We start from the raw sequence: 23,357 nt of genomic DNA, 5'->3' as shown, positions 1-23,357 counted from the left end.
CATTGATGCCCCTCTTACAGGCCATGGCGTGGCCCAAAAAGAAATATCCGTTTCAGTTATTATTTTAATATGAAACTTTCAAACTGTAACTTAAATTCAATAAAGTAAAAAGAAAGGGGAAAATGCATAATTCTGGTTGTTCATGGCACGTTAGGCTTCGTCATGGTGAATGCTTATTGGTCGCCGGTTTGATTTGCAGCAAATCCATTTCAAGTTGAAGCACAGACGCACAATGCTACACGAGAGAAAGATCAGGTTTACTGCAGCTTGCATTCGAGAAAGACTTGACACGCAAATGCACAAGCGAATGGAAGGACACACAGTTCTTCAGTAGCAACACTCGTCGCCTGCAACTCTTCTGAGGGAAACTCCTTTAATTCACTTATTGAAGCCAGCCCTGGCTTTCACTGGCCTACTAAACAGGTGGATTGTTGATGAATGTTTGTGGGTTCTAACTGCATTTGTGTTTTATACTTGGCTGTCTGTAAAGATATATGGGCTTATGTCATTTCTGCTTGGTGCGTGCATAAACTGCTGGGAGGTGCGTAACCCAGGTTAAAAACAAGTATTAGCATAAAGTAATCACAGAATATACATGTATTTTTGTCCTTTATTTATTTTGTTTAGAAAATTAGTCCTTTAGAGTATTTAAAGTCCTTGAAACCCTGAGAAAAAACGGTGTTTAAAGAATTTATTTTATTTGTTGAAGCACATTTTGTATTTTCTGTATTTAATTTTTTCAATTTCATGCGTTTTATTTTATCTTAATTTATTTCTCAAGTTCTACTTAATTAGCATTCTACACACTAAAAAATGCTGGGTTATTTAATCTACCCAACCGCTGGGTTATGAAATGGTTTACCCAGATATAACCCAGATATAACATTTGGGTTATATTTATATAATATTGGGTTATTTTGTGCAACTCATGCGTTGAGTTAAAATCAATCAACCCAACATACATCGGTTGACCGGGACATTCTAAAACGCTTAACGTGAAAAACGCTTAATGTGTCTTAATGTACCTAAACCGCGATGAAGGAAAGCCAAATTATTGACAAACCTTCCTTGTAATAAACACTTGCTGCTGTCAAAAGAATGAGCGATTATTTTGCGGATAAAGTAAATAATATCACATTAAGCGTTTTCTCCCCCATAGAAGTCCATTATAAGGAAACAGCTTAATGTGTCTTAACGTACCTAAACCGCCATGAAGAAAAGCCAAATTCCGGTCAAACCTTCCTTGTAATAAACACTTGATGCTGTCAGAAGAACGAGCGATTATTTTTCCATTATAAGGAAACAGCTTAATGTGGACGCATCAACAAACTGAGAACATTTCTTTAGTGCAGTTGCATTTATTATAACCATGAAAGACAGGTTATTTCCTTAATATTTCATTATATCAGGCCTTTTCATAACAAAAAGGTGTCCTTCAAAAGTTGAATCACTGTTGTTTTATGTGAATTAGTAGAATGGTTTTCACATGTTTTATATCAAACTTTCTAGTCTACAACATTGACTACTCAAGTCTCATTCATTAATGTAGGATAGGCTAATTTACATATTGCATTGCAAATGTTTGTGCATAACACCATGATGACACTTTATCTCTAAAGAGGTTATGTCACATGACTACATTAAACCAATCAGCAACAAGTATGTAAATGGTTTAATTGCAAAAGGGTGTAATCATCTGAAATGTGTTAACTGATTGTTTTGAACATCACTATAAATTGACACACTACCAGGCAGCTTTTTAAGCACCATTTATTTTGTTGCTTGGCTTTAACAGCAGCTTGTTAATTAAGAACATTTACCTAAACATCCTTAAACGCAAACTGTGTACTACAACTATACATATAGCCTACTTTATATTATATACTGCTGAGTTTTATTTTTTATTTTAAACAGCAGGGCTGCAAAGTAGCCTATACACAAAGAAATTGCATTGGTGTTTGTGATGAAAGCAAAATGGCTTTAATGAAAAAAACACTGAGTTTACACTAAAGGAAGCAGAAGCAATTCTCAGTAATACTGAAGGCTACAAAGATTTTTTTTCTACAGAACCACCACTGCATCCAAAAGGTGGTGATGTCTTTCTTTTTAAAAGTGTTAAGGCTGATGACTGTAACATGGACTTTCGGTTTGACCAAATGCTGTGGAAACAAAAGGGTTCTAATCATTGCAATTTAAAAAAATATGGAGGAAAGGTTCTGAAGCGATACTACCAGATCAGAACTCCCCAATGTGATAAAGGGTCCCCAGTTTTCAAAAAGAGCATTTTAGGGATGACAAACCGTTAGCTGCAGATTTCTATTTAATCCATTACATTGGGGATGAAACTGCATATGTTCCACGTAAGCATGGAAATGCTAAAACAAATAGAACATTTATTCCAACCAAAAAACAGGTGATCTCAGACATACTCTTCCAGGACCAAGGGCAAGCTCCTTCTAACATTTATAAGGCTGTCCTTGCTAAAGCAAGCACCAATAATCAGGAGCAAATGTCAGTAAACTGCCCACGAAACTTAAAGCAAGTCCAAAACACTGTATATGCCCAGAGACGCAAAGAAAGAATTTCACACGATGAAATATTCAGTCTCCATGAATTGGCATACCAGTTGCCAGGTTTCATTTGGCATATTACAACTTTCCCGGACCTTCTTGTTTATGCAGGCATGCCAGAGATTGTTGATTTAGCATGTACCAATTTGGAGGAATCTGTGAAATTTGGATACCCTCAAATCATCAGCTATGACACAACATTTGAGATGGGGGATTTTTATGTGTCTGTTCTTGCTATGAGAAACACTGCACTGGTCAACAACCCTGTGTATCCAGTTGGCTTCATGCTACATGGACGCAAATTTATGCGAAATCACGAGATGTTTTTGATTGACATCTTAGGAAAGCTTGGAATGGACTCCACCAAATTAAAAAAAATACCAGTTACAGTTGACAGGGAAAAAGGAATTGTGGCTGCATTGAAGAAAAACTTTACCAGACTAAGCTTAGTGTTTTGCCACAACCACATCTTGCGAGATGTTGAACACTGGGTAAAGGCACATGGGGGGAAAAGGGATGATATAAAGGTCCTGAAAGACCATGTTGAACGGCTCATTGATTCCACCTCTCCAGGGGTATTTGAGGCCTGTTGCCTTTTCCCAAGGATGGTCGGAGGAATTCCTGTACTACTTTGATCAGCATCTGAAAGCAGATATTTGTAACAACACAGCTGCATATTACACAAAAGAGTTCATTGCATTCAAAGAGAAGACTCCAACAAACAACATAAGTGAGAGCATTAACAAAAAACCAAAATGAATGGAAGGAACTTCCAGTGGACGCCATGGTTCTCTCACTGTACTACTTGCAGTCATACTTCCTCTTTGAATTTCAAAGAGCTTGGGCAATTATGTGTCCAAGCTAAATGTATGTTCAGCAGTGACAGATTTACAAATGCCCTCTTTTCTTCCACTGGAGGATATTATCAAGAGGGTCAAGACTACAAAAGAAAATGACCCATGTAAGGTTGAAGGAGCTAAACTCCTGTTATCTCAGACATCGTTGGCCAAAACAGTTACTGAAATGGGTCTTGTAAGTCTGAATGCCCCATTAAGAGTTTTTGTTGTAAAAAGTCCCTCAGATGAAACAGTTCAGGTTGTTAGGAATACCTCAAATGGTGCATTATGCTCTTGTCCCAGCACTGGAAAATGCTACCACATACTTGCAGTAGAAATGGCCACTGGGCTTTATTTATCTACAAAACAAACATACAGCCTCTCAGTGATGAGAAAGAGAGGGAGAAGCAATGAGAGAAAATCTGGACGGAAAAAAGCACGAACAAAAGATTATGATTACTTGGTGACTCCGGCACCAGATTCCTACCTCTCCTCTATGCCTGACTGTTTGATGGACAACATTCCATCACTTTCCATAGATCTGGAAAAGGGGGTAGATAAAGAGAACAGTGACAGCTGTGATGTAATGGATCTGTATAAGTCTGACACTCACCTGTTTGACTATTCTGTTTGTGACACTCTATCACTTTCTATGGATCCTGAAAAGGAAGGGGACATAGAGGACAATGACTGCAATGATGTAATCGATCTGTCTAAGCCTAGTGCTACAAAAGATGATTACACTCACCAGTTTTCAAATACAGGTGGCCTGTCTGAAACATCACCACATCTTTCTGAAGGATCCACGGCAAACAAATCAGAGGTTCCATTTGCTCCTTGGATGAATACCCAAAGTATCATCCCTGACTGGTCTAAAGTCCCAACCAGAAGCCAGTGTCTGTCTCCAAAGATGTGGCTTGAAGGTGAAACAATTGAGCAGGCAGTTCTAGCTTTCATTCAGCAAGAAAATACATCAGACTCAATTTTATGTGTGCCCACATACCTTTATCAATTAGCTGCACTTGGAGACTTTGTTCCAGTTTTGCAGTTTTGTGCAGCAAACAGGGCTCTAAATTATGATGCAGTCATAATTCCTTTCAACACAGATATTTCAGGCTCTGGTTATCACTGGCTTCTAGCCATTGCAAATTTTAGAGAGCAAGAGATCTCTGTATTTAATTCTAATTATAGTCTTGAACATGTGAAACTTGCTGCCCCAACACTAATGCAGGTCATATCATGCATATATGTCTCAGCAGGAGAAAAATTTCTGGCTACAGGCTGGAGAGTTACCGATGTTGTTAATGCTCCACAGCAAGATAACGGATATGACTGTGGTGTATTTGTTGTTGGAAATGCATGTGCAGTCATTAGCCACTCACCATTGGGTCCAGTCAACAGCTTAAAGGCAAGACTGTGGATTCATTGCCTTATTTTGAAATATGAGCCACCAAAAAGGAAAAGGTCATGCCTTTCACAGGAAAAACTGCTAAGCTATAGTAAAAACGTTCAAACATATGAGACAATCATACAAAAAGTACCTGTAGACACAGAAGATTACACCACTATCCTGCAACGACTACAGATGATACGTACACACAGTAAGGAGTGGACACTCTGCTCCACAACTACATGTAAGGGTGACCCACAGTACAAGGATGAATATATCTTGTGTGTTATTTGCAGGTGTTGGTTCCACCTTAAGTGCACAAAGTCAGCTGTTCGGTTAGTTATTGCTTGCACTAATTATCATAAATGTTTTAAATGTTCTCACTAATCCAGGTAATATGGAATTGGCTGACAAATGTAATGAAATTAAAAGACAAAATAAGCATTTTCTTTAAGTATAAAAAAGGTGATTTTTTTGCGAAAAAGTTTTACTTTCCAGAAAAAAGGAAAAAAGAAAAGGAAAAATCAGGCCTATATCAGGCTGCTCACGCATGTTGTACCAGTCACTTGCTTACAATATTTTCATCCCAAGGCAAGATTTCTTAGTTTTACAAATAAGCAGTGACAGACTGAAGATTTGCTAGATTACATTTACATTATATTATATTACGTTTATTCATTTTGCAGATGCTTTTATCCAAAGCGACTTACAAGTAGTAGAGCATAAAACATTTTGTCAACAAGCTAAACCGATTCTAAGTAACATAACATTTACTTAAACTCCTCCTGACCGTACATTAAGATTGAATAAGTTTAAGTTGAATAATGCTTAAGACATTGAGTTAGCACTAGGTTTGATTCAGTTTATATAGGCTATATATTTTCAAGTGAGCCACCTTTCCAGTCAGACGATCTACAGTCAGGAACCTCAAAGACTTTACAGACTACCATACATACTGATTTAACCATACTCACTGTTGTGTGTGTCAGATTAAAGAATGTTCTACACTCATCGATGGTTGAACAAAACCTGAGGGCAAATGTTATTCCATTAAAAATATCGCAGTATAGGCTAGGTCCAAACCTAAAGCTATTGGCAACGCAGTTAGCCTACTGTTCTAAGTCCATATAGCCACGGGTCACGCGGCCATTCGTGCCACAAGAGCGTGCTGTATCATGTAATTTATATTTCTGTATACTTTTTTTCAGAGCAGTAACATTTGTGCTGTTTTGTTCTAGTTTGCTCCAGCTTGATGTAACACTGAAACCAGGACTTCCGTTCAGCTTCTTAATATTGGTTTCAGACAGGCTACGAGACTTTTTAATGCACGGCGGGGTTTCTTTTTACGGAAGGAATACAAATGACAGAAATTAGTTTAAGCCACGTTATGGACTTCTATGGGGAAGAAATCTCTTTATTATTCACTTCATAATCACAGAATAATCGCTCGTTCTTTTGACAGCAGCAAGTGTTTATTACAAGGAAGGTTTGTCAATAATTCGGCTTTCCTTCATCGCGGTTTAGGTACGTTAAGACACATTAAGCTGTTTCCTTATAATGGACTTCTATGGGGGAGAAAACGCTTAATGTCATATTATTTACTTTATCCGCAAAATAATCGCTCATTCTTTTGACAGCAGCAAGTGTTTATTACAAGGAAGGTTTGTCAATAATTTGGCTTTCCTTCATCTCGGTTTAGGTACGTTAAGACACATTAAGCTGTTTCCTTATAATGGACTTCTATGGGGGAGAAAACGCTTAATGTGATATTATTTACTTTATCCGCAAAATAATCGCTCATTCTTTTGACAGCAGCAAGTGTTTATTACAAGGAAGGTTTGTCAATAATTTGGCTTTCCTTCATCTCGGTTTAGGTACGTTAAGACACATTAAGCTGTTTCCTTATAATGGACTTCTATGGGGGAGAAAACGCTTAATGTGATATTATTTACTTTATCCGCAAAATAATCGCTCATTCTTTTGACAGCAGCAAGTGTTTATTACAAGGAAGGTTTGTCAATAATTTGGCTTTCCTTCATCTCGGTTTAGGTACATTAGGACACATTAAGCGTTTTTCACGTTAAGCGTTTTAGAATGTCCCTCGGTTGACCCAGCACTTGGGTTGTTTGTACTTCGAACATCATCACATCGTCTCCAGAGTCCTCACAGCAGACTGATCATCCAGCGAGGCAAATAAATAATAAAAGGTTTGTGTAACTTATACTATTCACATTGTCTGTGTTGCGTTACCTGTTAAAGTAGTATCTGTATATTGTCGAGGCTTTGGTTTGGCTAAAAACGTAGCCATTTAGCCGTTATCATGGATAGCCTAACGTTACAGCTTATCCGTTTGCTCTGAATTATATTAATGAATTAATTAAACAAGTTCATAATGCCCATGGGGATGTTAATTGAGCTCACCAGTCTAATTTGCCAGCTAGTTTCAAGCTAGCCACAGGGCCCGGTTTTTCAAAAGGTTTAATCCGGATAAAATTGATCCGGATTTAGTAATCCTTTTTTTGCGATCCGTGATCACGTGATCCATCTTACTTTTGGAGCCAGTTTTTTAAAGCAACATCGGATTGGATCAATCTGATCCGGATAGGAACTTTTCAGGATCACCAAATCTGGATAACCAGTGCTGGATAACCAGTGCTCAAACAGGATAGGAAATCACAATGTAGAACTATAGATATGTAAATAGCAACAAGTGGAATAGCCAATGTGGGGTCAATATAAGTTTATTTTTATTTGAAATGAAAACACACACATTTAAAAAAAAAACTAAAAACAAGAAAAACCCCGCCCCATCCTCTTCCTGCAGTCCGCTCATCTGAGACCTACAACACAAACACTGTACATTGAGGATATTTATAACAAGCATCAAGTATAGATATATTGAATTAAAAAAAAGACTTAATGTCAAATACTCCACAATAATTTCAGACTTCCTCATCTGATGTGGAGAGACCAGCTTGTCTGAGAGTAGCCTTTAGGAGGCGTATTGGAGTCAGTTGTTCCTCTGCCAGAACGAGCAAACAGGACGTGCAACAAGGGACGCAATAGTTAGACACTATTTCTGATTTGGTTTTGTATTGGATTTCAAAAATCAGTGATTGCCATTCTTTGCATTTTTTTGTTTCTTCTGTAATCCTTGCATGCATCACTAATAAATATTCTAAAAACAAAAATATTTTCGATTGTGATGAATATGTATATCAATTAGTGACAGAATAAAATGTATTGTTGTTGGTTTGGATAATTATTTTATGAGGCCAAACTCTTTCTACTTTGCTTTAGGCCTATACTGAAAGGCTGAATACGTTTAATCACTGTAGCCTGATGGATGAACAAATACAATTAAAACCTTAGGAATTAATAGGATATCTTGTAAAATACTGCATGATCCAAATATAGTATTATTTGATACATTTTTTAAGTTTTCATTACATTTTGGGCATGAAATCCACGCTGAATCCACCCTTCTGATGGGATCAGTTTAATCCAGATATTTTGGATCAAAGTGATCCAAATCCTACAAAAAAGTTCAGAAAAACCCAAACTAAAGGTTTGATACGGATCAAAACCAAGATTGGATTACGTGATCTAATCCGATTATGTAATCCGTTTTTTCTTTTGAAAAACACATTTTCAAGATTTGATCCAATCCGTTATCCAAAATCCTAGTGGATTACTTTTGAAAAACTGGGCCCAGGTGATTAGGCAGTTAACTAGTTTACTAGCCAACATGCTCTCAGTTAGTTGCTTTGCTAGCTATATTATTTTAACTAGCTATAAATGAGCGCGCCTTTTTACTGAAGCTTTTCATGTGAAGGCATAACACAGTGTTTGACTGATTAAAGTATGTAAAAAAACGGTGAGATAACCTGATATGTCTGACTTAATGCATTTATGTGCATTTATTTAAGTAACGTTAATGTAGTTAACGTAATTTGACCGACAATAGATAAGAACAAATTCTTATTTATAATGGCGGCCTGGCAAACGACAAGGGCCACTTGAGTGAGGGGTTAAGAAATATAGAAAAAAAAGTTTGGGAACCACTGCTGTAGCCACAAATATTCTTGTGAAGCAAAAACATAGACAATATACATGCATGCATTTTGTCATATGAATTGTATAAGGAGAAAGGGAGGATTGTTTTCTCTATATTTACATTTTGGGTCTTCATTGCTTTTGCATAGTGACATCTGAATAGTTAATACAATAGCAATTGTATTTTTGCTTAAGCTCTTTTTGTGTTTGTTTCAGATCAATGGACAGCTTTGTCATTAACATTTTGACAGAGTGGCAGCTGACAGACCTTGTCGACAAATTTAAAGGTGAGAAATATTTGTTTTCCCATCCACAGCATATCAAGTCTGATCAATAGATTTATTGCTTTTTAGGTCAATTCCAATCCAATCCAATCCACCTTTATTTATAAAGCACTTTAAAAACAACACTGTCGACCAAAGTGCTGAACACAGTCTCTAAATAAATAACAACATACAACAAAAGCACAACAAGAATAAAAACAATAGATAAGTTAGAAGACGAGCAGCTGCATTTTGGACTAGTTGTAATCGTGCCATCAGTGATTTACTAAAACCGGAGTACAGTGCATTACAATAATCTAAACGAGTGGTAATAAAAGCATGGATTAAAATTTCAAAGTCATGACGAGATAAAACCGGTTTTACTTTGGCCAGTTGCCTCAGCTGGAAGAAGCTGGTCTTCACCACTGCACTAATCTGGGCATCAAGTTTTAAACGACCGTCCAACTTGACTCCCAGGTCAGTAACCACAGGGCTGATATCACTGGTCAAACAACCTAGGTCAACAGGAACTGCAGCAGTTGAGTCATTTGGACCAAATAACACCAACTCAGTTTTACTGTCATTTAAATACAAAAAATTCGTAGCCATCCATGCTTTCACTTCATCTAGACATTCTAAAAGGGTCTTTGACTGGCTTAGCGGCACATAAATTTGGCAGTCGTCAGCATAAAAATGGAACGAAACATTATGACTTCTAAGGATCGACCCAAGGGGAAGCAAGTACATTGAAAAAAGTAGTGGCCCAAGGACAGACCCTTGAGGAACTCCGCACAACAGAGGAGCCGAAGAAGACACAGCGTCATTGATCTGAACTGAAAAACTTCTGCCTTCCAAATAGGACCTAATCCAGGCTAAGGCCAACCCCTTAATGCCCACAACATTTTCCAGCCGAGACAATAAAATTTGATGGTCGACTGTATCAAACGCAGCCGTAAAATCCAATAGCAGCAGAGCAACAGTCTCACCACCGTCTGAAGCCAAAAGAATGTCGTTAAAAACCCTCAGCAGAGCTGTCTCAGTGCTGTGGGCTGACTTAAACCCAGACTGGAAAATTTCAGTTATACAATTTTCATTTACAAAGTTGCTAATCTGCAAATAAACAACTTTCTCCATAATTTTGGAAAGCAACGGGAGCTTAGAGATAGGTCGATAATTAGAGAGTTCAAGTTGGTCCAAGCCAGGTTTCTTTAACAAGGGTTGAACAACTGCGTGTTTAAAACTCATAGGTACAACTCCTGTAGTCAAACTGACATTAACAATATCAAGTATGCAAGGAGCCACTGTAGAAAAAACCTCTATAAAAAGACGAGGGGGAATCACATCATTAGGGGAGCCAGTAATCTTCATTTGACCAATAGTCTTTTCTAAAAAAGGCAAGTTAACAGGATCAAACTGGTTCAAAACAGCAGAACAGGTTACAAAAATGCCAGGGTCATACAAAGGTGGACCAATAAGGGCCCTAATGCTCTCCACCTTGTAGATAAAAAAATTAAGAAACTCCTCGCACAATTTTGATGGGTTCTCAAAGTACTGTAGTTGTGGGACATTAAGAACGGTTTTGATGGTATTAAAAAGAACTCGAGGATTATGACCATTAGAAGAAATAATGTTAGAAAAATGCTTAAACTTTTCAGCTTTTACAATTCTTTGATAAGAATACCAACTCTCTCTAAGTATCTGAAATGACACTTGGAGTTTATCCCTCTTCCACTTTCTTTCCGCCCTTCTGCACTCGCGCCTGGCAGCGCGAGTAACATCGTTTAACCAAGGATCAGGTCTAGGTTTGGACAGCCTGGTTTTTACGGTGGCTACCATGTCCAATGCTGCATAACAAGCAGCATTAAAACCAACACACAGATCATCAACAGTTGTGTTAGGACAATGTGAAACACGATTTAAATTAAAAACAGAGGAAAACTGAGCAGCAGTGGAAGAGTTAACTATCCGACCACGGCGCACAGGAGCATACGATTTAGCTATGACGCAAGACAAGGAAATTTGAAATACAACAGGCATATGGTCAGAGAAAAATGCATCACAGACTTCAAGATTAAAAACATTTAAGCCATGAGTTAAAACCAGGTCAAGAGTGTGCCCACGTTCCTGCGTTGGGCCAACTACACACTGTACAAGATTAAAACAATCAATGACATTTAAAAAGGCTCTTGCCATTGGGTTTTCAGGACAGCAAACGTGAATGTTAAAATCCCCAACAATAAGGAGGCGGTCGTACATTGGCACAAACTCAGCCAAAGATTTAGAGAAGTCAGTGATGAAATCCTTGTTGTATTTGGGTGGCCTATATACGAGTGCGCACAGCACTGGAGATGCATCGCTCAGTTCAAACAACTTCACCTCAAAAGTGGCGAAGGATACAGCAAGTGCGAGCTGTTTACAATTGAGAACATATGATACAGATCAACGTTTTGAATTAGAGATGCACTGAATCTTTTCCAAATTAAATTCCAAGCTAACTAGACTTTATAATAAAACAATAATTTCTCTAGTGAGGACAAGGAAAATGGTCCACAATGTCTATATTTGAATTATTCTATAGTAGTCGGTAAACATTTGGTCCTTACTCACTCGCACTCTCTCACTTGCTCTTTTGTATTCTTTCTTTTTTAGCCTGGAATAAACATGGTGGAGTACCTCCATGAGGCCAAGGCATGTAAACCATACCCCCACATCCTGACGGTCTGGACACTTAAAGGTCGTCGTCTTAAGTTTAAGGCCCCTTTAAGCGACCATTTTGACTGACAGGTCAAGCAACCAATCACGTTTAGATTCATGCCGCTTCGTGTTTATGTTCGTGGAAATGTCTTTGTGACCACGTTTATGAGTTTATGCCTTGAACCTCGCATACTTTTATGAAATCCAATTTTAGTTGATTGTCATGAGTATTGTGCACACACACATCACTTCGGTTGACCAGGCACTAGCCACTAGCCTGCAACCTTTAGCCTATAAAACGTAACGGCTAATGCTAACTCTTCAGCGGAAATAAGGAAAATAGATGGGAATGGATATTGTTAGCAAATTCTTAGCGTTACAGACCCTTCTATCTCCCTTCTATAGTATCTCTGCTTGACATAGGAGCAGGTTTTGACAGAATACGCGATGTAATGACATCACACGGTGCGTCTTTCTGCAGTTCAGCTGCAGAACTTCTAAAAAAAACGGCCCTACGTCAAGCCCCCTTTTCACATCTAACCAAGCGAGTATCGTAGCGAGACTTGTCAATTCCTACATTGTAGTGTAAGTCCACACACATATATATATATATATATATATAATTAATGTGTTGTACTAATCGAGGTTAAACTTGTATTTTAGGTTAATGGATGCCTTTGTAAAGGAAAAATTGCAACAGTGGGGCCTCTGTGATTTAATAGAAAAATTTCAAGGTAAGCAATTGAATTACTAATTTAATGTAGTGATACATACAAGTTTTGAAAGACTTCTGTTTGTTGATGATGTAAATGAGCCAGATCGTTCGGTGCCTTCTCCTTTGGAGAGAAATGTATAGTATGTGTTCAGGGCGTCATGTGTATGGCGCGTCATGTAAAAATATGTGTTCTGCGCCTCACATATTCCTATGTGGATAGCACATCATGTCAAAATGTGTGCCTGCAGCAGACACTTATTTTGACATGATGCGGGATGCATATAGGTTCACGTGATGCGCAGAACATATATTTTCACATGTGAGCCCACAAACACAACAGAGAGGCTAAATACACATGTTTATCCGAGCTACTCATTACTGCTTCCCTGAAGAGGTGTCACAGATCACCATTGAGTCTATAAATTCCATGGTTAAGCCACCAAAATCTTTCCATGATATGGATCATTTTTCCACCACAGAAAGAACATGATCTGTTCTTTTCTGTTGAGGCCTTGTTCCCCAATTTCTTAACTTGGAAACATACTCTATATTTCCCAACATCTTTTTTTCACAAAACTGCTAATTAAAATAAACTAAGATCTGAACTAAAACAACTTTTTTAAAGGACTTAATTGCCTTTGAAGTGTCAGACATGTTGCCAATATAGCACAGCATACAATATAGCTTGACCTCCTACCAGAGAACATTGTCAGATTGCCCAGCCAATCCTGCTCTATGTAAGGGATAATGTACAGGCAGCCAGTTGTTATAAGCTTTTGTGTATTATTAAACTGTACTTGGCAAAATGATTTGCAGCATCCGGGTTACCGTGTGTTTGTGTTATTATTTTTGAACAGTTATCTTGGAATAACACACTTTTAAATGTCTTGACTGGCCAATTAGAATCAAGCATTCCAACAAGTCATGTAATAACTAAATATAAACATAACATGACAATCTATAAATCTGCATTTAAACAATATGCATTTTGAAAAAAGATATACGAATTAATATAACTGTATTTGACATTTAAAATATAATAGTTTAACTTTTATAGTCTAAATTTTTGTTTTTGCTTTTTTATTGCAGAGGAAGCAGTTGATGAAGAAAGCTTTATACTACTGGATGATGCCAGCATTGCTACATTAATTCCAAGAATTGGTCTCAGGGTTAAATACAAGAAATTCCATTCAGAGTTTTTGGGAGTAAGTTTACACTAGCTAAAGAAGGATTTTATTTTTTGATCACTTGTTTGTTGGTGTGTTTCAAATGCAGTCAGGCCATTCCAGGAGACACAAATAAACTTTTTACACATCTAAAATTGGTTCATGGCATGAACAGTGCAAGCACCTACTTCAGGTGCTGTGAAAATGGCTGTAACAGAACGTTCAATTACTTATGGTCATATAAGAGACATATATTAAAAGAACATATCTGTCAAACAGTATCATCAACAACAACAGATACAGATCTGCACAACCAACATATTCCAACACAGTCGTCATTAGAAAATGTGACAATATTGACAACAGCTAGAAATGACTGTGGGGGTGTTGAGGAAACCGAGGATTGGGATGATTTAGCAGAGGAAGATATAATGTACAGAGTGGCATGCTTCCTTGCAAAGCTAAAAGCCCAATCAAATCAAAGCTTTTCTGCAATTAATAACATGGTCAAGCAAACGTCGTCTTTGATCACTGATATTGTAGATAACTTGCAGAGCAAGACAATGGCTGTTTTTCATCGACTTGGTCACTCAAATCACCCTGATGTCAGTACCTTAAAGAATCACTTTAAGAGGGCAGCCGAACCGTTTATAGACTTGGATACAAACTATAAACGGATGAAATATTTTTCTGAAACAGGGTTTTTCATTAAGCCTGAGACTAAGAACTTCCCAGGTGTTTCATATATTCAGCGTTTGGATGCACTGACTGGCAGCGTGAGACAGGTCGCAGTCCAGGACACCTTTCAATATGTTCCTTTGCCAGCTGTCCTTAAAAAAATACTAGAAAGTCCAGGTACCATTGAAAAATGTATTTCTCAGAAGCCAAATAAAGATGGTGCCCTCACTGATTACATTGATGGTGACCAGTACAAAAATAGCCCCCTCTTTTCTAAAGAACTCTCCATTCCGCTTGCCCTCTATAATGATGATTGCGAAATTGTGAATCCACTTGGTTCGAAAACTTCAATTCACAAACTGGGGCTAGTTTACTTCCAGATTAGATCTTTACCATCTGTGCTGCTGTCTTCATTGTCAGCATGTTTTTTGTTGGCTGTGTACAAGTCAGATGATGTCAAGACCTATGGCATAGACTCTGTACTTGAATGTATAGTTCATGATGTGAAGGATTTGGAACAAAATGGCATTAAAGTTGAGACTGAACATTTCAGTGGTACAGTTAACTTTGGTGTTGCACAGGTATGTGGGGACAATCTTGCCCTAAATTCTCTTCTTGGTTTTTCAGAGAGTTTTGTTGCAAATAGCGTCTGTCATTTGTGCAAAATAAAAAAAACGGATCTTCACAGCCAGACAGCAGAGGACCCCAGTTTGCGTCGCAATGCTCTGAATTATCATCAGGATTTGCAGACTAACAATCCTACTGAAACTGGCCTCAAACGGAGATGTGTCCTAGTCGAGCTTGCATTCTTTAGTGTGGTTGACAATGTTACACCTGATATAATGCATGATGTTTTAGAGGGTGTTGGCCCTCTGGAGGTGAAACTAGTGCTGGCTAAACTTATAGCTGAAGGCCACATTAGCCTAGACACTGTTCAATTCAATTCAATTCAATTTTATTTATATAGCGCCTTTCACAATTTGCATTGTTCCAAAGCAGCTTTACAGGGGAAAAACGAAAAACCCAAGAAAGGGTAAAACACACTACATGGTGTTTTATATAATAAATCCAATTATTCTAATAAATAATATCTAATGTCAGCATCTCCTGGTGGTTTATTTAGCATATTTGCATTAAGTGAATGCTTGGCTGAAAAGATGCGTTTTTAATCTAGATTTAAATTGGGCGAGTGTGTCTGATCCTCGAATAATATCAGGAAGGCTATTCCAGAGTTTAGGTGCTACATATGAGAAAGCTCGACCCCCTTTGGTGGATTTAGTTATTCTAGGTATTATCAAAAGTCCTGCGTTTTGAGATCTTAGAGAGCGTGATGGGTTGTAGTATGATAGAAGCTCTGTTAGGTAGGTAGGGGCTAAACCCTTTAAGGCTTTATAAGTGATTAAAAGAACTTTAAAGTCAATACGATACTTAATGGGTAGCCAGTGAAGGGTTGATAAAATTGGGGTTATGTGATCATATTTTCTGGTCCTGGTTAGAACTCTGGCAGCTGCGTTCTGAACTAACTGTAGTTTGTTTATTGATGATGCAGGACAACCACTAAGTAGCGCATTACAGTAGTCAAGTCTTGAGGTCATAAATGCATGAATAAGCTTCTCTGCGTCAGCAACACACAGAATATTTCGTAACTTGGCAACATTTCTTAGGTGGAAAAAGGCTGTTTTTGTGACATTTGAGATGTGATTTCGAAATGACAGGTTGCTGTCTAATATAACGCCTAGATCTTTTACTGTATTTGTTGGAGTCACAGTACATCCTTCAACTTGCAGTTTATAATCAGAAATATTTGGTTTGCGTGTCTTAGGTCCGATAAGTAATATTTCTGTTTTATTAGAATTTAAAAGAAGGAAATTATAGGTCATCCAATGTTTTATATCTTCAATGCACTCTGCCAATTTGGGTAGCTGGGAGGAATCATCTGGTCTTGATGAGATATATAGCTGAGTATCATCTGCATAGCAGTGGAAGCTAATTCCATGTTTTTTAATAATGTTTCCAAGGGGAAGCATGTATATGGAGAACAGCACGGGTCCCAGAACCGATCCCTGAGGTAATCCATAATTTACTTGCGTTAAATAGGATGATTCCCCATTTAGATGGACAAATTGATGTCTGTCTGACAAGTAAGATCTAAACCATTGTAGTGCCTGTCCCTCAATACCGGTATAATTGTGTAAGCGATCTAGAAGTATGTTATGGTCAACGGTATCGAACGCAGCACTAAGGTCAAGCAGGACCAAGAGTGAGATGTTACCTTTATCTGATGCTATAAGCAGGTCGTTTGTAATTTTAACGAGCGCAGTTTCAGTGCTATGATGAGATCTAAAGCCTGACTGAAATTTTTCGTGCATGTCGTTATTTTGTAGGAAAGAGCACAACTGAGTGCACACTACTTTTTCTAGAATTTTAGACAGGTATGGGAGATTTGAAATCGGTCTATAGTTTCCTAGTTCATTTGGATCTAAGTTTGGTTTCTTGATTAGAGGCTTAATGACGGCCATCTTAAAGGGACCTGGGACATGGCATAGATTAATTGACGAGTTAATAATGTTATAAATGGGCTCAATTGCAACAGGTAGTAACTCTTTTAATAATTTAGTTGATATGGGGTCTAGTAAGCAAGTTGTAGGTTTAGAAGTTGCGATAAGTTGAATTAAATCTTCCTGTTTTATAGGTGAAAAACGCTGGAGCCTTTCTTTTGGAGCGATGGTTGGTGCTAATTCATAGGACAGATTTGGAGGTTGAGTTTTTACAATTTTGTCGCGAATGTTTTTGATTTTCTCTGTAAAAAATTTCATGGATTCATTGCTACCGAGGTGCGGCGGAATAACAAGGTCAGGTGGTGTCTGTTTATTTGTTAATTTAGCGACTGTGCTAAATAGAAACCTTGGATTGTTTTTGTTGGTTTCTATGAGGTTACGAAGGTGCTCAGCCTTTGCTGCTTTTAGTGCCTTTTTATAACAATTTGCACTCTCTTTCCATGCCATTTTAAAGACTTCTAATTGCGATTTTATCCATTTGCGCTCTAGTTTGCGTGTTTCTCTTTTAAGGGCGCGAGTGGTGCTATTGTACCAGGGTGCAATATTTTTCTCATTAATCTTTTTTGACTTCATAGGTGCAACAGCTTCTAATGTATTAGAGAAAATAGTGCCCAATTTCCTGGTCATGACGTCGAGCGATTCGTTATTTATTGGTCTGGTTATTAAAGGAGTCAGATCTGGCAAGCTCTTTGCGAAGCTATCTTTAGTAGCGGAGGTGATTGTTCTACCCTGTCGATAACGTGTTAAAGGGCTGATTCCAGACGTGCGCAAAGTACCCGTTATAAGATAATGATCGGTGACATCGTCGCTTTGAGGCATAATATCTATATTGGTTAGATCGGCTCCGTGAGATATAATCAGGTCTAGTGTATGATTAAATCGATGAGTTGGTCCTTTAATGTGTTGTATTACCCCAAAAGATTGTAGTAGTTCTGTAAACGCCACAGCTAATGCATCGTTAGCGCTATCTACGTGGATATTAAAATCTCAGACAATTAGTATTTTATCAACGTTAACCAATAGGTCCGATAGGAAGTCCGCAAACTCTTTCAGAAAATCAGTATAGGGACCAGGGGGTCTATACACCGTAGCCAATGTAAAAGAAAGCAATGGTTTTTTACTTTTGTTAGGAATAATTATGTTCAACGCAAGCACTTCAAATGATTTAAATTTATGTTCTGTTCTCTGAGATACAGTAAGAAAGTTTCTAAAGATTGTAGCGACGCCGCCACCCCGACCAACCGGACGTGGCTCATGCATATAACAGTAACTTGGTGGGGTACACTCATTTAGGCCGAAATAATCATTTGGTTTAAGCCAGGTCTCGGTAAGACAGAGTATATCAAAACTGTTGTCCGTGATCATTTCATTTACAATAACTGCCTTTGAATTTAGTGATCTAATATTAAGTAGGCCGAACTTTATAAATTGGTTTTGGTTGTTTATTACATTGTCTTCAGGTTTAATCACGATCAGATTTTTTCTCTGACTTTTGCCAAAATGTTTACTTTGTAGTATTATTCGGGGGACACATATAGTCTCTATATATTTGGAAACAGTAACATTTATAGCAGTTGGGGCGCACATACTATGGTTAAAGTTTTGACTTACCTGAGGGAGACTTACCTGAGGGAGACATAGTCAACCGGTGCGCAGCGCCTGCGAGATGTTGTCGGACAGGAGAGCCGCTCCGATACTGCTCGGATGCAGGCCGTCAGGGCGGAAGAGCCTAGGTCGCTCCCAGAACAGATCAAAATTATTTACAAAGAGCAGCTTCTGTTCAATACACCATGACATCAACCATTGATTAAGTGAAAAAAGTCTACTGAACTTATCATTCCCTCGTCGGTAGGTAGGCAGCGGTCCTGATACGATAATCCTCGCTGTGGGCGATGCGTTGCGTACCGTCTCGATCAGACTCCTAAAGTCCCTCTTCAGGATCTCCGACTGCCGCATCCTGACGTCGTTCACTCCCGCGTGCAGCACGACAGCTTCGGCGTTAGCGTTGTCCTTCAGGATCGCAGGTACCTGCGCAGACACATCAAGAACACGAGCACCGGGAAAACAGTGAGTGCGCACCTTACCTTTAGTAGATGTAGCGCGTATGTTCCGGACGATCGAGTCTCCGATGATCACAGCGTTGCATTCGGTCTCGCAGAGGGTGGCAAAGCGGTTCCTGGTCTGGATCTCGAAAACTGGTGGCGGCAGCTGAGTCATCTCACCGGTCCTGGCTAGCGCCTTTCGCCGTTGGTGTGCCGGTGCAGGAGTGAAGTTCATTTGGGCTGGTCGTGTTCTCTTAGCCTGGGCTCTGTGCAGAGAAACACGCGGAGTAGAAGTGGAAGAAGTGTTATAATCGCGATGAAAACTTACTTACCCGAGCTTCAGCACGGGATGTTTCCAGCGCCGTTATACGTTCTCGCAGCCGTGTTTGCTTCTCAAGTAAATCCTGGATCTGCTTCTCCACAGCCTCCAATTCCGACTGAAGCGCAAACGTTTCCTCATCTGCACTCAAAGGTACAAACACGTCTGAAGCATTAGCATTAGCCATTAGTGATGTAGTAATGAGAACAGCGAGTTAAGCAGTATGCAGGCGGATAATGCTAATAGCCTAAGGGCTAACACAGAATGATCCGATACAAATAATGTATCAGTACGTTTAGCAACGATTTTTGTTTATGCTATACTTAAGGATAGGTTTCACTCTCGCTTAATAACGATTTAAGAAACAATTCTTCAAGATGTAACAAGAATAATTAGATTTGAAAGAGCTCCCGCTCAAATCACGCGCTCTCAGTAAACTCTCAGCAAACTCTCAGCAAACAGCAAACAGCTGTTAACTACAGGATAACAAGCTTTGATGCAATAAGCCATCAGTCCTGTCAAGTCAAGAACTTAAAAACCCCAGCAGTTCCATGCGTCAGAGTGCAGCACAATTGTGGTGTCTGTTGCGATTTCTTCCTGTTCTAATAGGTGACTTAATACCACATGACAACAAGTACTGGGACCTGCTGCTTCTTTTGTTGTCTTGTATGGAAATTCTATTTTCCCCATCCATGACTCCTGAGGCCACAATATACCTCCGAAGTCTCATTCAGGACCATCATACACTCTTCCTGGAGTTGTTTCCTAATATGAATTTAAGACCGAAACACCATTTTATGGTTCATTATCCATGTACTTTTAGAAAGATAGGCCCTCTTGTGAACTTCTGGACAATGCGATACGAGGCTAAACATAGCTTTTTTAAAAGACTAAGCCATGTCACTTGTAATTTTAAAAATGTTGCAAAGACTATGGCATATAGGCATCAAATGATCCTGTGCTTTAAAATCATGACAGGCGGGTTGTTTAAAAAGGAAACTGAGATTGGTTCAGGTCACAGCACTCTTCTTCAGTCAGTCGAGGGAGTTCAAGATATTACTGGTAGCTTGGATGTCTTTCCCTGTTCCAGGGAGGTTTATGTTCCGTCATGGGTCAAGGTTAATGGCACAGTGTATAGGCCAGGGATGACTGTTTTCATGTCTTGTACGACAACTGGAGATGCCCAGTTTGGCTGTATTACGAAAATTTTAACTTTTGGTGACAAAGAAAAGCTAATAGTTCAGAAATGGATAACAGTTTGTTTCAGTCATCATTACTTTGCTTACGCTGTTGTTCCTGGCCAAGTTTTGGAAGCACTTACTGTGAGTGAACTGTATGATATTCACCCGTTACATGCAGTCAAGTCATTTGACTGTGATGATGATCATAGCTATATTCCATTACGATATCTGCGTTTTTAAGTGTTCCATGCACTAACTTTTTTTTTAACAAAACCGATATATTCACTTTCTGTTTAGTTTTCCTTTTCCCCCCAGACTCATGTACTGTACTACAGAATATGCTTGCAAACATACACCTCAGTATATACAGTTCTCACAAATGAGATACAATGGGTAGGTTAGACAAATACACTTGTATACAAATTGGAAAGGGTGAAACCAATTCTGCAGAGCTCCACCATGGAACTTCAGTACAGGTACAGGTAATTGTTATTGTGGGTGATTGCTGAAAATGGGTATATACTACTCCTGTTTTTGCTTTTTTTTAAAACAGTCCTTGGACCATAGCCATGTGAATAATCAGTCACATAAGAAATAATCAATCATAAGAAATGACCCACCAACCCCAACTGAGACAATAGTGGAAAGCTGCCAGACAAGAACAACAAGCAACTCGACCTTCGTAATAGCATGTCTTGTGATACACTTGAACTTAATTATTTTATTATATTTGTATATTGAATGGATTGTTTTAGTGTATGCATTCTGCTTTTTACAGGAAATAAGAGAAATACTCATAAACTCTGGAGGATCAGCATTAATAACATCCTTAGAAAAAGACAGACGAGTGACGAAATGATTGAGTGGCTAAAGAACAAAAAAAACCCTCAAAACCAAGTTGAAGATTTTATGAGATCTACAGCACCTCATCGAGCTGCATGGATTCGATCCTCTGGTACAAAAACTGTTGAGGAAATAAACAGAGAATACCCCAGACTTCATGATTTTCCTGGAATGGTGAGTGCATTAAGAATGTGCCATATACTGTCATGAGTCTGCCTAATCCTGTCATGTTCATTCTTAGTCTTGGCAGATTTTTGACGAAGTCTTATGTTTTATGTCAGAGAGAGATGTTGACCCTATCGGCCTTCGATGCTCTCTCTTTGGTCCTCATCTTTGTTCCCGCCTTCTCGTTCCTTGTTACCTTTCCATCAGTGTTTCATCCCCTACACCTGACCCTTGTTAATTATCCTTTGTCTGTCTCCCTTTATATTGCCTTCATGTCTCTTGTCCTGTGCTCCTTCGTTTCGTTTCCATGCCTTGTTGCGCAGTCGTTTTGTTTCCATGCCTTGTTGCGCAGTCGTGTCCTGTTTCGCTCGTGGAAAACCCTGTGGATTACCTTGCTACTTGTTTGGAAGTTTTTGTAGCAAGTCGTGTCCTAGTCTTTATAGCTTTAAGCATTTTGTCTTTTGTTATATCCCCCTCGTGGGTAGTCTTTATTTTTTTACCTTGCCTAAGATAAGTCCCCCTCCCCATCGTGGGTGTATTATTTGTCATTTATTAAAGTCTGTTTTGTTACCCGTACTGCTGTCTGCATTTGGGTTCTTCCCCACCAAATCCCTGAGATATACGATGCGATAAAGGCTTGTCGTTGAAACATAATTTAGATATGTGAAGTGCTTCAGGCTACTCAATTTTAAAATTAATTTCATGTTTTTATTTAGATATCACAGGACTTTGGAGTTTTATTCCCCGACAGTGCAGGCCGACTTTATGAATTTTGGACTTCTGTCTTCACTGACCAGATTTTACTTTTTGCGAGAAAAGAATCGAAGGCTGCTGACGTCCTTTTAGACAACCTGGAAACACTGACAACTGGTAAACCTAAACAGTACACATGTCAATTAGAGCTTTAGAGTTCTGATTGCATGCTTTATTCTGATTGATTGACTGGGGTTCTGCACATTTCAGAAACTGCACAGGTACACAATATTGATAACCCCTTACAGAAACTGTGAAAACGTGTATCATTTATAACCAAATATGAGAGATCATACAAAATTCATGTCGTTTTTTATTTTGTCCTCTCCTAAGATATTTTACATAAAATATGTTGACATATGTGACCCTGGACCAGAAAACAAGTTATAAGGGTCAACTTTTTAAAATACATTATCAGAAAGCTGAATACACATTCAAGAATAGATTGGGTGCAATATTAGTTTATTAATGTTTTTGTAAGCTATACGCTTAACTTTTATCACTCTGTAAACTTGTCATTAAAGATATTCGCGGTGAAATTGCCTTTAAAACCCTTCCTGCTGTCCTGCCATCATCACCATACCGCACAAAAGGGAAAATGGTGCATCCAACATATGCTGAAATGAAGAGGAGCTTCATTAATCTTCAACCTGTAAGTAAAACTAACACTGAAGATCACCTGTTAAAGAGAAATGTATGAGGCGTTCTCATGATTGGATGTCCAACTCGTTTTATGAAGAAAAAAGCCTTAAGTTTTCAGAAACATCTATACGAAAAAACTTTGTCTGATGGGCACATTCTTTTTAACTGATTCAGTGTTTTATTTTTGTCGTCGTAATTTGTTAATTATTTAAGTATAAAAAATATATAGCTATTTATTGTATGCCTATTTTATGTTTTTTATTTAGCCTATATTATAGTTATATTATTGTTTTCTGTCCTGTTCTGTTCTGTTGTTTAGGCTATCTGTTCTGGGCCGGGTTTCCCGATAACGATGTAGCCTAGCCTAATATAGCTCTTAAAAGCGCTCTCTACGTGCAAGGTTATGGATGTTAGCCGCAATTCCTCGCGCATTTCTCAAAAATGTAGGCTACTGAACTTGTAGAACGCGAGAATAGGTGCTACTTG

At 38.5% G+C, this 23,357-nt stretch overlaps 1 protein-coding gene across 1 annotated transcript; it reads left to right on the top strand.

The window, feature by feature from the left end:
* Positions 1 to 12,476: 12,476 nt before the first annotated feature.
* LOC306894029 (uncharacterized protein) lies at positions 12,477 to 23,229 on the top strand (the record flags this gene model as incomplete). The annotated part of the gene is made up of 5 exons (XM_079456248.1): positions 12,477 to 12,543; positions 13,614 to 13,729; positions 22,193 to 22,346; positions 22,754 to 22,881; positions 23,191 to 23,229. 5 exons carry the CDS (start codon positions 12,477 to 12,479, stop codon positions 23,227 to 23,229), a joined length of 504 nt encoding a protein of 167 aa, XP_079312374.1.
* Between the last annotated feature and the right edge of the window lie 128 nt (positions 23,230 to 23,357).

Source organism: Barbatula barbatula, assembly GCF_947034865.1.
Source record: "Barbatula barbatula genome assembly, chromosome: 5".
NCBI lineage: Eukaryota > Metazoa > Chordata > Actinopteri > Cypriniformes > Nemacheilidae > Barbatula > Barbatula barbatula.
This window is presented reverse-complemented; position numbering and strand designations above follow the sequence as displayed.